The sequence below is a fragment of the Accipiter gentilis genome, chromosome 30 (assembly GCF_929443795.1).
Source record: "Accipiter gentilis chromosome 30, bAccGen1.1, whole genome shotgun sequence".
In the NCBI taxonomy this organism is placed as follows: Eukaryota; Metazoa; Chordata; class Aves; order Accipitriformes; family Accipitridae; genus Astur; species Astur gentilis.
The window spans coordinates 14,074,370-14,090,282 of record NC_064909.1 but is presented as its reverse complement, the minus strand read 5'-3'; the positions used below and the strand labels follow the sequence as shown (position 1 = coordinate 14,090,282).

General features: G+C 41.0%; 1 protein-coding gene across 1 annotated transcript; it reads left to right on the top strand.

Annotated features, from left to right (window-relative positions):
• The first annotated feature begins 2,787 nt into the window (after positions 1-2,787).
• TAF1A (TATA-box binding protein associated factor, RNA polymerase I subunit A) lies at positions 2,788-15,913 on the top strand. Its single transcript, XM_049833955.1, has 10 exons — positions 2,788-3,062; positions 4,402-4,571; positions 5,865-5,978; positions 7,250-7,448; positions 8,203-8,333; positions 9,188-9,346; positions 10,495-10,561; positions 11,794-11,914; positions 13,338-13,498; positions 14,669-15,913. Exons 1-10 carry the CDS (start codon positions 2,930-2,932, stop codon positions 14,809-14,811), a joined length of 1,398 nt encoding a protein of 465 aa, XP_049689912.1. The 5' UTR covers positions 2,788-2,929; the 3' UTR covers positions 14,812-15,913.

Below are 15,913 nucleotides of genomic sequence, written 5' to 3'. Positions count from 1 at the left end.
CCAGCGCAGTATCGTGACTGTAGTACATACCATTGCTGACAGCCCCCCTGCAATTTTGTTGACATTTTTGTATTTCACATCCTATAAAATGAGGCGATACCTATTTGCCATTGCTGATATTGGCTGATAAAAAGCTCTGAGAAAGCCTAACTCATAAAATTTAGAGGTGAATTTTATCACAATTTACAATACGGAAGTAAATTTATTCAACTCACGTTTTATGATGACTGTATGAATGAAAGACAAGTCATTTTTCCCTTGACATTAACATTTCTTGTGGCTTAAAGCCCAGTGTGATCTTTAGGTCCAACTGCTTCTGAAGACAGAGCTGTTTGGTAATTCCTGTCAGTATGAGGTTATCAAGCTTATCTTTATTAAAAGACCAAGATAAAAGGTAACACTGTCTGTGGTCATAAAGACAAGGGCAAGAAAGGGAGATGTGAAAAGAAACAAGATCGCATATTTCTTGCCTAAGTCATTGCTTTTATTGTGCAATAACAAGTAGCTCGCAGTCGATACGTATACTCGAGTTTACCACTGCAACCATCCAGCATCCCCTACAATTTCAAGTATTTCATAGTAATAATGCACCCACCTATTAACATACCCAACTTTCCCCAATGTGTGACATAAAAGAGAAATACTTCACTTAGTTCAATTTAGATATTGCAGACAAAATTTCCTTCAGTCTTCAACCCCAATCTTGGAAACAGATGTATTCAGCTACGAGAGTAGTTGCACTGTACATGAGGAATCTAACATTTTCTACGTGTCTACAGGTACAAAGCAGTTCTCCCATCTCTCCTGCACTAAAGTACCGACTGAAGTAACTAATATCCTTTAACAAGATAATGTGGCTAAGTTTACATAGGAATAAGCAAAGACTCTCACTCATGTAGGACACAGGAAGATAAAAATAACAAGCCAAATGTCAGTGTGCTTCTAAGCAAATGTGAGAACTTTAAGAAATAAAGTGGGGTAAGCTAGATAGTGAAATTAGGGTACTGACCTAAGAAAAGATCAAAAATGTTGTAGGAAGTGACACCACTCTTGGGGAACACCAAGGATCAATGAGACACTCATACGAGGTACAAATAATAAAGGACAGTCAGAGAAGATGACACTGTTAAAGAAGTGGTGCTATATAACAGTTTATTGTCAAGTTAGTCAAGAAAGTTAACTATCAATTAATAATATAGAATAGTTACAAACTGAAAAGCTGGTTATATATTGGAAGAACACAGGATTAAAAAAAAAAAAGAAAAAGGGACACTTCTGTTACCCCCACAAAGAAACGTCCTGTTAAGGTATGATACTGAGGTTGAATGTTTAGATGCTACAAGCAACTGTTCTGCTTTGTACTATTCCCTTGACACTCATTATTCATCACAGTTGAACCAGGATACTGGATTACATGAACCTTTAATCTGAGCCAGTTTATTATTTACTCACCCTCACGTGGCAGAGCTATTCTGAAAAAAAACTTGTAAATTCTTCCTTGGAAAAATGGACTTTACACATATCAAAACACTCCATGGCAAAGTCAGTTGCCAAAAGTGATTTAAAGAAACAAGTTCCACCACAAATTTGTACAAACCAGATTCTGTGGTCGAGGCGGACAGATTTCTAGAATCCAGGTACCCTGTGGGAGCACAGGCAATATTATTGCTCTACAATGCACAAGTTTTTTATTCGGAATCCTTTTCTTCTGTAGAACGTGATGTTCTAAATTACAAACTAACAGAAAAGTACCAATACAGCTAATGGAAAAAGTGACAACGGGATCCAGTTAACTATCACTTTTACAGTAACCATTGCATTAGTCATGTTTCTAGTAACACTCTGATTATGCTACGTGTAGGATTAAACATCTCTCTGCCCATGCTCCTCCTGATCCCTCCTGCTTCACCCTTCGCTAGCATTTCTCATTTCCCCACTTCCACAAGCAGAGAGGAAAGCCAGCACGCCTGGCCTACAGCAGCTGCGCGGGCTTAGTGGCCGGCTCCCTCACCACACTCCCTCGGCAGGGGCTCAGAAAGCTCCCAGCCCCTCTGCTGCCCGCTGCGCTGCGCTGACTGTACCTCCAGGGCTCACATCATCCTTACATCCTGCTGCCCTCAGCCTTGCTCCAGCCGATAGCTGCAGATAGATCTGTACTCTCCATTAATTTCGGATTTATTTCGGATGCCCAGCTTTGCCAGCTGCTCGGTTCACCCCTAACCTGACAGCGCCTGACCAGACGGTCGGCCCGGGCGCGAGCCGGCCGGGGGCTCCCCCTAGGCCCGTACCGCTTTCTGCCCGCGGCCACAAGTGCCGAGCACCGGGGGCGAACGAAACCTTTCTTAAGGCCGAAAGACACCTTTTTCAAGGCCGAAGCCAAGCGCGAAGAGGCGGGGGCACCGCCTGGCCTGGCCCACCACACCGGCCAGGCCCGCCGTTCGCGGGCCTTCCCGCTGACGTGACCCACGCCCCTTCACCGCGCAGGCGCGCAGAGAAAAAGGCCTCCTGCCATCATGGCGACGGCGTTGCCCGGCTTCCTCAGCGCGCATGCGCAAGGGCGCTTTCCCCCTCTTTCCCTTTCTACCGTGGTGGCAGAGTCGCGCCATGTTTCTGAGGGCGCATGCGCTTCCCGGCAGAGCCGCGCTTGCGCGCTGTGGGCCTGGCCGTTTGCCAGCGTGAGGGGCCAGTCGCCCTTAAGCCGAGCTCCGGCTGAGCCCGCCGGGCTGCCTTTTTTTTTTTTTTTGTGGGGTGACCGCGTGCTGGAGTTCGGCTTGGCTGGGTTTAGTCAAGCTTAGAGCGGCTGAAGGCTCTTGAGGTCTCCCCCGCTAGGGTCAAAGATGGCCGCTGCCCGCCGCAGCCCGGCGGTGAGGCGCGGGCGGCTCGCGCTGCGGTGCCGTTAGCGCTGGCGTGGCGGCCCGCCCGCCGCGCCATGGACAGTTTCCTGGAGGAGGAGGAGGCGGCGGAGATGGCGGCGGTGTTGAAGAGCCCCGCCGCGCAGGCGGGGAGCGCCCTGCTGCCGACCCTGCACCTGCCCTTTCTGCCGTCGCACCTCTACCGACCGGGTAAGGGCGGAGGTAGCCGGCGGCGGGCGCGGTCCCCACGGCTCCCGCTCGTCCCCGCCCTGCCGCCGCGGCTCCCCGCGCTCCGCCGTCCCTCTTCCCCCGCCCCTGCCCTCTGCCCCCGGTGTGGCCGGCCTGCCCCCCTCCCTGCGCGGTTTAGCCGTCGGCCTCCCGCCGAGGAGGCGGTTGGTGCTCCCGGTGCCCTCGGGGCTGCTCCCGGTCCCCGCTCGCTGAGGCGTGTGGGCGGCCCGCCTGCCCGGCAGCTTGAAGGCGGCGTGTACGCTACTCGTAAAACCCGGGCCGATGAGGTGACAGATAACAAAAAGCATTGTGGATGCAGGTGACTGCAAAACCTCTGGAGAAGTTGTTTCAAAATGGCTTTGTAGTGAAAAGTCAGCTCTGTCCGTGCCAGATGACTTCTCAGGATCTTCCTTAGTAGGACTTAGCTACAGTAGTCACGGTCCTTGTATTTAATCTTGTGGTGTTCCCTGTGGGTTTTGTTTTCTTATTGGAACCTTTGAGGTTAGAAATAGGTGTGAAGACTAGATCCATGGGTAGGTCGGTTAGAGGTAATTTTGTAGAATGAGCTGTAATAAAACTGCTTCAAGCCAGTGTTTGAGTTACTCCCTTGCCTGCAGCATTCAGGTAGGAGGTGGATTGGTGAGCTCTGCGTGTCCTTTGCAGAAGGCTCTTAGAGCTTGAGCATTGTTGTAGGGGCCTGTTAGACCATGGCATACAGTTGTAAGCTTTAAACAGATGTGGAAATGAGGCTTCGGGTTTGTGCTGTAACAGGAACCAGTATCCATGTAATAAGGGTAGGTGGCCTCTTTCCAGTCTTGTACTCAAAAGAGAATAATTATCTACATTCATCTTTGTTTATAGTGGGAATTGCTTAGCCTTTGGTACTGGAATGACCTGTTTGTATGTGTGTATGCAAATCTTCAGCACAGTGGGGCCACAAACTTAGATGATGATTAGTAAGGGAAGAGAATGGTTGCCAAAATATAACAAAATGTACTGTGAAGTTATCAAAGCACCATGGTCTTCTAATTCCAGTAGGGTAGTAGTGTGTAATAATTGGCCGTTTACTGTTTCAAGTGTCCACAGATGTGTGCTGCTTGTGGAAAATGCCATTTCATATTCTGTTTCCAGCTTTTGCAATAGTCTTGCTTCCGTGCAGACTAGTAGGTGTGTTTAACTGCAAAACCACGTAGTTTAAGATCATGTTCTCTTGTCTCTGAGAGATCATAGATTTACTGAAATGGTAGGCACGTTGTTATCCGAATAAGGGCTGTGAGAGTTGTGGGCTTGGTTGATTTGTTTGTTTGTTTTGTTTCTTTAGCATCTTCCCATGAACACAAATTAAACTTCAAGAAGAGTAAGGAAGTGTGTTTAAATTACATTCAGGATGCCATGCTACAAAAGCAGTGGAAAAGGGCTGCAGAGTTTCTGACCTTCTATGTTGAGTCACTAGAGAAAGACTTTTCTACAGCATACATGGGTCCGTCAGAGGTAAGCCAATGTGCCTTATCAGAGTTATTTTGCAGTTGAAAAAATACTTGCAAGAAACATTTATAATACTTCAGGACTAACATTTGTCTTAAAATTGAGCCTGTGATTAGTTAATTTTTTTCAGTTAAAAAAGTATTAGAAGACCTAAAAAGTTAGGCAACTCTCATAAACTAAACTAGTTTCTCTAAAAAAAAAAAAAAAGACATTGACACTTCCAAAAACAAATAAGCAACTCTTCAGGTGCTGATGTAGAAACTTTTGGATGGCAGGCTGCAGAAAGTACAGCAGACCTCATCATTGGTAGTGCTCAGGGCAGCATGCCTGAGTCCAATTACTCACCAAAAGACTGCCTCTGCACAGTCATGCCTCTGCTGTGGGTTTAACCAGTCTTGCTGGAGCTTGAATTCTGCCAAGATCTCACTTCTGGGGTGCTGAGAATCTGTAGTGCTGTCTGTTTTTCCTGGCAGAGTGCTCAGTGCTCTTGAAAAGTTCTCTGGGCTTTTGCAGGCTGTTTTTGTGGGGTTTTGTTGGGTTCTTTTTGGTTTGTGTTTTTTTTACATAGGCCCTTGACACAACAGATGAAAGGTTGGCTTGGTGTAAGTTAATTCCATGAGGAGTGTATCTATGAAAAGTCATTTTAAAGTAGTCTTCTAAAATGGAAAAGCAGTAAATGTTTGCCACTGGCATGCCATCAGTCAAAATCCGTTTGAAAGTTAGTGGCTTATTTAGGTCTTTACAAGCACCTCCAGTGCTTGCAAAACTCCTAGCAGGTACTGAGATAGCAGCAGGAAGAAAGGGATCAGAGCTGTTAAATAAATGGCATACTTGAATAGGGCTAGCCTGCTGGAATATTTGGTTACATTGTGCAGGCAGACCTTGAAAACAAGTGCATGTAGATGGGAAGCTACATCTAATTGGAAATCGTCTTTATTACTGAGTTCAAAGAATTATATATACCTTGTGTCTCAGTGAGATCATATCAAAGGAAAACAATTTTTCAATAACAGGAGGGGGAACATTCTGACAAATGCAGTTTTCATAAGCTTTGCTGGAGTGTTGCATTTATAATGAGCAATTATGAAGCACACACTGAATGACTGTAAAAGTCCTACTAGATGAATACGTAGGTTACGATAGCAGTAGATAATACTTAGTATTAATGTTTTATTTGCAATTCAGATCTACCTTTTTTTCATATCTTGCAGGAACTGTAAGTTTGATAAGACTGTGTATATGGTGACTTGTCATTTTTGTACTATGGTAATTTTTGAATCTCTTTCTCCCCATTAATAGATGATTTGGAGAATAGGAACTGAAATTTTGTGCCACCATTCCCATAGCAGCATGAAACAGTTCAACTCTTTCATAGAACAGATGAAAACTTTAGGAGTAAAAAGGTATTTGAAGGTGAGTGTATTTAATGCAGTTTTGATGATTTTCCACGTTTACCTGAACACTTGAGTGTTAGTATCTGAAACTCTCTTTTGAAATGTATTACTGACAATAGTGTCAAAAAAAAACCCCCAAAAACATCTGACTTACCAATTGCATGATATTCTATACCTAACCATATCTTATTCTATACCTAACCATATCTCATTTGGTCTATATGTTTGATCACAGATGCATATTGTCAGTCCTTAGAAGTGCCTAGATCCTTTAATCTTTTAATTTGAGACAATTAAATTTTTTCATGCATGCCCCAGTAACATCTAATTACATGTTAACACCTGCCAAGCTTTGTTTCCAGTCCTGAATTTGGCCACTGTGCTCCTGACTAAACAGTTGTACTTAAATTTTGCCATTGTTATCCACTTACTTTTCGAGTAGCTATTCTGTATATAAAACAGTGGACCTTATACTGTGGACCTCTCTGTAGCCCAGCTGTAGTTTTTTTCCTGTGGTGTCTCCTTCAAATCTATATTGTTTTGGTTTCCTTGACTGTTTCTCACTTGTGATGATGCTTCTGTCTTTCATTGTTGTATTTGTTCAAGGCCTTCAACGGAAGTTCTGTGCGAGAGCTTACTAGAGCTAACTGAAAGTTTAGACTTTTATTCAGTGCCTAATCAACATGATAGGGTGGTAGGACATCCCTCTTTCAGGTACTCTGCGATTGGGTAGCCAATGAAAAATCAACAAATGTAACCCAACTGGATTTCCTCGGGTCATTTCTGGATCTTGTTAAATAGGTACAGCACTTGTTAATGACAAGCAGGTTTTTGAGACAACTGCTTTCTGCTGCCTTGAAAAGTACCACTGAGTGTCTACCACCTGATGGGTGACTTTCTGCCTCACAGATTTCAAGAGCTTCAGCCCGTTGCCTTCCCAGGGATACATCTTTGTATATCAGATATGCTTTTAATTACTAATGTTTCTCCAGCATTGTAGAAAAAAATACTTTAGGTTCTTGGCTCATCTCCCTGCCCCCAGTGACACTTGTGTTCTCCCATTCCTGCATTTTTCTCTGAAATTCCATGTAAAGATACTGTTTGGATAAAAGAATGTGTAAAATGCTCTTCTAATTAAAATACTTTACTAACCGTGTTTGCAATATTTTATATGCATGTCAGTAATAAGTCTCTCCTTTCCCTGCACATCTGTGTAGAACTTTGCTGTATTGCTGAGAATATCTCCATTTGTGATGTGAAACACTGTGGTATGGACTATTTGAATTGCAGGTTTGCTTAGAGCATGCCTTTCATCTCCTTTGTAATGGACTAATAGATGAAGCTTACCAAAACCTGTCCCTGGCAGAAAGCTGGAGGTTTGGAGAACAAACAGCCATTCAGGATAAAGAAATGAAACTGATTCAGGCTTACAGGGGACTGTTGGACTACTATAGCTGGTCTAAGCAGAAGGACATCTTGTTAGAGCATGGTAAGTGTTTTTGTATTGAGCTGTAAACTTCAACTTGCTTGCTCTTGCAGACACCATGGTTTGCAATGACACCTTTACCTTTACTAGGCTTCAAAATGTGGTGGTATGGATGGTACATAATGCTATATTGGCAGAGATAGTGGTGCCAGCATGGCACACTGACCTGTACTTCCTGAAGTGTCCTGAAATGCTATTCTGAAACTTTTTCTCCCCCCGAATCACATTTCTTATATCCAGCTAGCATCACCTAAAATAATGATCAAACGAGTGTGTTCACTTATAGCAGTGGCTTAATAGGTGTGTGTTTCACTGCTGCTAGAATTTTGAGTGCTAGCAAAAGCCCCCAAAACTTGTGTTTGAATTTCAGTTAAAGATATGCAAGTTGCTACTTGTATGTGGCATCTAATTCTGCATATATCTGCTGGCTGTGTGTTATCAGTTACATTGGATCTCTACTTGTTTCTGAGAAAACTAAGCATTGAATTTGGTTTATGGACCTTGTGCTGGTAGCATCTTGTCTTGGAATACTATCTGTCATGCCCTGTAAGTTGAAATTGGGTGATAATAAGTTTGAATGAAGAGCAGTAAAGGTTTCTTGTTTCAATACAGAGGAAACTGAGGCCTCTTTTCTTAAAAGCTCTCTGACTGGAGTCCTTGCTTAGCAAAATGTGATCATCTCTTAGCTGCATCACTTCTTCAAGATCCCTTTTGATTAGCAGAGCTAACTTTGTGGCATTCTTTCATGTTTTGGTAGGTCAGAATGGATTTGAAGACTTGTCTGTTGAACAGGAAATGCACAGTTGCTTTCGGAAGGCAGCAATGAACTTAAAAGAGATTATTAAAATACCTGGAGTCTGGGATCTCTTTGTGAAATGCTATGTGGATGTAAGCGCGTGTTTTACAGATATCTTCCTTTTGTGTTTCCCTGTCTAATTTTCATTAAGATGTCTGTCTGGAGCTTTTTTTATATGTGTGTAGGTGACAACAAAGTATTTAAAAAAACAACACATCTGTATGTGTCTCTCGCTGGCTTTGATTTAGAGCACAGTTTACTTCTGGTAGAACTGCAAAGCTTGCACAGAGTACAAAAAGGAGTTTATCTGTGCATTGCCATGAAAAAGAAATAGAGAAACAGCTTGTATATTTTGTTTTCATGGTGCTAGTACAGAAATTGTTTAAATACCTGAAAAAAGTTCCCTCTTTTTGGCAGGGCAGTGTTTTTCTGGATACAGTATATGTTAAAGACACCAAACATGCAATCCTTCTGGTTTGGTTTTTGTTAAATATCTGCTTAGAATTTCTAATTAAGAAATAAAGTTAATCTTAAAATCTCTTTGAAATTATTTACTTTTTGTAAATGCTGATAAGCTCTGACTTCTCTAAGCACATCTTACGGAATTTTGCTTGGTGCTGACAGCTGCCAAGTTCTCTCACTGAGTTCTTTTGAAAGACGTGGGCAGGCTGCTTCAGTGTCTTTCCAGTGAGCAAGTGCTGGTAATTCTTTGACAATTAAGTGTTAAAGGAATTTTCTCCTGTAGTGGCTTCTATGTGTGAATTCTTGTCTACCTGTGATGAGAGTAGCCAGTAAAATGAAAATATGCTAGCCTTAGTCTTACCTAATATGCTACACTCTTAGATACAGACTGTGCTATTGGATAGTTCTGTGGCAGCCCAAAATTATTTGTAAGAGTTTTATTGCTAATATGTGGCAAACTAATGGCAGACTTAACTTCTCTTAGTTGTTGGAGTTCTATGGAGACCATAATGAAGCCTGCCAAGTATTAAATGAATATGCCTACAACTCAAAGTTTCCTGCTAATCCCAATGCTCACGTTTACCTCTATCAGTTCCTGAAGAGACATGGTGAATCAAAGAAATCACTCATATCTGCACTGAAGGTATATATTATATAGTAGATACAGTCTGTGGTCATTCATGTTGCGTGGTGGTCTGACAGTTTGGTTCAGTTGAACTTCTGTAACATTATTTACCCTATTGTATGCTTTGTGGGAAGCAGAGGGTTAGAGGGAAGTTAGCTGGATGGATGCTAATGGTGGAGCAAACAGTATCCTTTACTTAGCCTTTGAATTCAGGTCTTGGCTTTGCCTTTAACTGATACATTGTATAACTTAAAGTCAGTAAACAAGCTCAGAGAGTGTCTGTACATGGTTGCAGAAGTCTGTATCAGCAGTCTTGTACATAACGTGCATTGATTTCTGTTGTAGTTTGATCTTTAAAGTATTGAAGAAACGATTAGGTGCTTGCTCTTTCACATATTGATCCTGTCTAGCAATTAGTTTCTCTACTTGTTTTCAACGAGCTGTGCATTTATGCTAAAACAGAAGTTAATGTCTGCTAGCTATTGGCAGACAAGGCCTTGCTGTATTAAGCTTTTGTATAGTTGCTTTTAAATTCCTGCTTTCCTTGCCCTTGCGCATTGATCTTAGTAGCTTCTTGCAAACAATGATTTGCAATCTTTTGCCACTTGATGGCACTAATGTGCTTTTGTTAGGGCAGATGTTTTAAAACACTTTCATAAAGTTTAGACTTCTAAACTGTGGCATATGTGTATGAAATTCTATCTTCTCAGTGCTTTTTAGCGGTGGCTTTAGACGCTAGTCTCTTACATGATAGTGACAAATCAAAGAACTGATCTAATAGGTCCAGAAACAGAGATCCAATGCACAGAGCAGTAGACAGGGGAGCTAGAACTGGCCTAGGAGGAAAATTAGGTTGCCTTCTTAAGAGGTGACACTGAATATGGTTTTGGGCTGTTACTTGAGAAAGTTTTATTTGTCACATGCAGTGTTTTTCAGCACCCATCAAGGTATTTCATCTGTAGTGTCACAGAGTAGTGTCACAGATGTGCAAAATGGACCTAGTTACTCATTCTTTGTATCAAGGCACTAAGGTACGAGATTGCTCAATTTTCCTAAAACACCTGAAACTCTGAAGCCTGTGCTTCTCTTGATCGGGTAGAAGTCTTCAAAAGTTTTCACACTAAAATAATGTATCTGGGTCTTGTGGTTTTATTTTTATTTTTCAGATCTTGCATGATATTGTTCCTTCTCATGAACTAATGATAGATTTTAATACCATGCTTCAAAAATCAAGTAAGTCTTTAAATATCTTTGCTCTTTTCCTTAATCTAGAATAATACTCTGAAATTATTCTGCAGTCACCTTTCTGCTTTTCCAAGTAGTTTTGTTAAACAAACAGCCCCCAAACCCACTTTCCAATCACAGGGACCTTTAAGTTGGGTGTGTGAGCAGGCATTTACAAACTTCTGTAAACAAATTACTTTCTTATTTTAAAGGCTGATCAAAGCAAACTGTTGTAAGGCACAGCCAGGATCTCAACTTGATTTTTATTTTTTTTTAAGTAATCTACTCTGAATGCTACGGTCTCTATTCCCTTTTTGGAGTCTCTGATTTATTTATTCTTTCTCTTCCTGAGGAACTGAGATAGATCTATGCTTTAGTTCATTGTTACTGATCAAAGAACAAAATTGACCTATTCTTCAAGGGAGTTTTATCTTCAAGCTGGTAGAAAAGCCTTCCAGTTTGGAGACTGTTGTTTCCATGCTGATCAGTTGTATTCCAAGCTGTCTGTCGGTCTTGTGACCTGGTACATTCCAGCAGGTCAGCAGATTGGTGAAATGTCTTTGAATAAAGAATGTTCTCTTCTGCTTTTCTTTGGGAGGGGGGAAAAAAACAACTTCCTGAATGAAACATTTTTTTGTTCATGCATGACATCTGCTAATTTTTCATTGCTGACGAGGGCAGTCTGATTTTTGAAGAAATTAATGCTGATAAACATAACTTTTCCCATATTTACCCGCTGTGATAGCTCAAGTGTTTTAAGAACTCTGCTGGTATGGAACTGCTGATGTGAAGTGTCTGTTTTATTCCTACAGTCCCAGAATTTATTTTGGGGTTTTTTTGGTGGCATCTCAGGATTTGAAGTGTTCCAGAGGCACTGTGTTCCCTTCCCATCGGAAGAACATGTTGAACATGCTTCCAAGTGCCAGTTGGAAGCACCGATTAGTGAGCTTTGGAAACAGCAGCTATTGTAAGCAAGGCAGTGTGTGTTGCTTGACCTAGCAGTTTTTGAGCAGGGTGGGAGTAGGAACAGAGGGTCTCTGGTATGAGCTGTGCTCTAGAGCCAGGAAGTGTTCCTTTACTTTATCTCTTGGAAGAGGTAGAAGGCAATGGGAGGAACCCTCAGTGATAGGAAAAGTAGCAGTATGTGGGGAGGCAGGATGGAGAACTGTATTTCACTTGTTGCTTAGTAATGAGTTCAGTCTGATCCAAGTCATTCGTTAATCAGTGTAATCTTTCTCCAGAGAAAAGAAAAAAACGTCAGCTGGGGCTAGAAGTTATTTTTGCAGCCTTGGATTATGCTGGCTGGAAGGAAAATGTAAAAGGATGGAGCTGTTTGGCAAGACAGGTGAAACAAATTGTAATGTAAGTCTTTCTGATACAATGTGCTAAAAAAAAAAATAATAGTCAAGTCTCCACCTTTGGGCAGTTGACAAAGTGACCCTTTGTAGCTTTTGTCTTCCCTGCTGGTGAACAGAAGAGTTGTCTGGCCTACCCCGAGTTCTGTGGCAGTGCTTGACTGCAGTGTGCTTTCATTGGGAGGAAAGAAGGAATTATTATTGAGGAGAATTCCAAATTTCAGTATTGTCATTGTCTGAGAAATTCGTTGTTTTTTTTTTTACCAGGTCACATGCTTATGCAGGAAGCATAAGATAATTCAGATGTTCAGGTAGCATTTGCTGCCTGTCGCTAACCTCCCTCTTTCGGGTGTGTGAGGGGAACAAGTTGTTGGGTTGTCTGCTCTGTTACTATGTGTGCATTATCTGAAGCTGGTTTGAGAGCTGCTAGGCTGCAATAGGGGCATGGCTGGTACTATACAGACTAGTGTGTTGTGTGATGATGGTACCTGTTATAGAATGCAGCCAGTGTATTCTTAAAAGCTGGGCCAATGTGCCCTGGGGAGGGATGCATCCTTGCCAATACTGACAGACATGGCCTCTGATTTCAGAAGAAGCCATCTCAGGCAATCTGTGCTCAGGTGGCCTCCAATGTCTAGGCTTTATTTTAACTGACAAACCGGGTGTTGTTTTTTTTAAGCCCTATATATTTACAGTAAATTAATTCAGTACTTAATTTAATGTGTTTTACTGTTTTATTGCCAGCTCCACCTACACAACATCTGCTCTTAAGGTCCAGAAGCTAGTGAATTAAAGTTAGGAGTGTTGTTGCATGGAGTTAGTAAAAATGATATGATACTCTAACTTTGTCTGCATTTTTTTATTTCAAGACACAACCTTAGAGCATCTTGAAATATACTGGGCATCTTGGTTGTTTTATGGGAATATCACTTCCCTGTTGTAGGTAGTTTTCTGAAATGGTTGGTATAAGGTCTTTATTGCATAACAGTTATTGGGATAAGTATTTGGGATAAGTTAGTCTTTGAGTATGCATAGTGTAACACAAACCTATTCTAAAACAAACCAGCCCCTTCATACCACTTTATTGACAAACTTGAAGAAACTTTGTTATTATTGACAAACTGGCACACAAGTCAAAGGCTTGTTTCATTTCACACCATAATCTTTTATTGCCAAGTCTAAACAAGACTGCTAGAGTTCACCTCCTGGGTGACATAAGCATTAGAGTTCATGTCCCTAGTGTTGCCAGGGATTAAAAAAAAAAAAAAGGTTCTTCAGTTTAGATTAGTGTTTCAATCTGCAGTGTAAGGTCAGCGTGTCTATGCCAGCAATTTATGAGACTTATAGCAAGTTGATTATAAAATTCAGTGCCTCCTAATTGTCTTTTCATTTCAGTTTAAGCTTTTCCAACTTGTTTTACCTTTCTCCAGCTCTGAGAAGCATCTTGACTGGATCAAAAAAGAGTGGAACTCCAGAAAGGACTGGTGGCCAGCCTTCCATTTTAGCCGTTACTTGGCAAAAAGGAATTGGCAGGAAAATGAAAGCCTTTCATATGAAAAAGCTCTGGTGGCTGGAATCTTACTGGGAAAGGGTAATACTAAATGTTCTTTCCTTTTCACTACATAGAAGAGAAATAAAGTCTAGTTCTACCCCTAATGAGACAGGATGCAGCTGATCTACTCCTTGGAAGAAATGCAGTTTCTTCTAGGAAAGTGTCTTTGAAGCTGAACATGAGAAAAATGCTTAAATTGGTTTGATACTTGACAGCAAGGCATATTTTGCATAACTTGCCTTATTCTGGTTTAGAATTCTGTTTTTTCTGGCCTTGTTGAGCAGTCACAATACTATTTATCTTGTTGTTTAAGCTTCAAACCACAATTTTAAAAATGCACAACATGCTCCTGAGTGAATGTTCTGAGGACTGCAGAGAGTTTGTTTGCTGGATGTCATCCTAGGCAGTGTCTCAGCAAATACTGGGGAGAAGCTGATCATTAAGGACCATGGGGGTGTTGTAATGCAGGAAGGAGGAGGCAGGGGGGCTCTTGAGTCAAAATCATCAGCAGTTTGTAAGAAGGTGAAGATCATGGCCTCTTTAGTAGCATTCGTTTGAAATGTGCCGAAACCAAGTGGAGTATCAGGCCAAGAAGCAGCAGCTAAATTGAGAATGAGAATGTCACGTGGAGACCATGGGTCGTACACTGGTTTGGACTTTTGGTTGATAGGCAACTTGTTTGTTGTCAGCTTTTCTATAACTTTATCCTCTGGACTTCATAAAACAATTTATCATATTGAAAGTCTTTTTTTTGCTTTCAGTAATATGTTATCAAATGTCTCCCAGCTTTTATTTCCAGATGGCAAACAAAATTGTTCCAGCTCTGATTTTCTTTAATGAAGTTTCTGTGCTTATTGGTGTCAATATGAGCCTCTATCTTCCTTATCCAACACAATAAGCTAATGTATTAAATCAGTGCTGCTTTACACTCTCTTGAAATTTTACTTTCTGATCTAGTTGAAGAGTAAAAACAAGAGTAAATACTTTGCAAGAGACAGCATACAGTTATATATATGTAAATGTTTTCTGGGTCAAATGAGGATAGATTATTTAATGGTGCAGTTATGTCTCTAATGTGCATGTCTTGGATTATTTTATTACTTTTCATTACTGAAAACTTTAGATGTTTGTGTGCTACTTAAACAATGAAAGCATTTTGTATTTGCTTGTATCATGGTATAACTTACAATGCTTTTTTTTTTCCCTCAGATTGCAAGTACTTTAAATATGTATCACACCAAGGCTGCAAAGCTCAGGTGAAAAGGTTTCGGATGCTGAAGAAATTTGTGAATAAGCACAATCCTGTGTACCTGAGAATATCTGGTCTTTCAGATTCCTCTGTACAACCTTGATTAGAAGGTGTCCTTAAGGTTCTTGCTGTACTTTTTTTCTTCTCTGTGAAACCGACTTCTGTATTGGTGCTATTCTAAAACTGAGGCAGACCCTATTGACTCAGTAGTAGACATTTTTATATGATTCTGTAAAAACACCTTGGTTTGTATTTATTTTATAATAAAATGAATATAAATCAACTGATAAGGTTGAAGAATTTCTTTAATACTAGTCCCATATTTGTGTGAAAGGAAATCAATGCTGTTTGCAAATACATCTTGAAAAATATTTAGCATTATGGTGGGGGATTTCTGTATCAATAATATTGTAGGGTTGATCCTCCTTATGTTTAGATGTGTAGATGGTGATTTAAATGACTGCTGGAATGGAATGGTTCAAAATTCATTCAGGACTAGCAGTAGCATTCATAATAGGTGTAGTGTCTTAGCCTAGGAACGGTACATGATGCACTCTGAAAACGCATTCTCAACCTGTAAAGGTTATGGAGCTTGCTGCTTATAACTGATCATTTCCTGAAATATATGGAAAATGGAGAGGCATGTGTCACACCTTTTGCATTATATATTGAGAGGAATTATAGGTTGTGAAGATCTACTGCAGCTTGTTCAAATAGATGATGCACTTCAATGTATCCAAAAACAGTTTTTCCACATGTCATACTTACAGATTGTGTGTCCAGTTCAGGGATTGTTTTCACATCTCTGGTAGGAGAGAGTGAAAGGTTGCTGTAGCTGCATGGCTAGAGAGGGAAGCTAGTGTTGCAGTGCTCTGAAAGAGCGAAGGTACAGAACTACTAAAAACTTCTCTACATGGTAGAAGAGACTTTCTAGAATCTTTTTTCAGTCTTGCCTATGAGCTGAAATATGCAGTGTTGCTGTGTTTAGAAAGCAAATGTTAGTTGTCACAAACTAGCATTCCAGTTTGCTTGAAAACAACAACAAAATGGTTTCCAAATACTACTTCTGTTTTAATAACAGGTCTGTAGAACTCTGCTGGATGAAGTTCTTGAACTACCTCTGGGATTGAAATAAATATGTCTTTAATAGTGTAGTGGTGTATGGATGGATAAGTACAGCTGTGCTTTTAAAAGCTGAGTGTTTA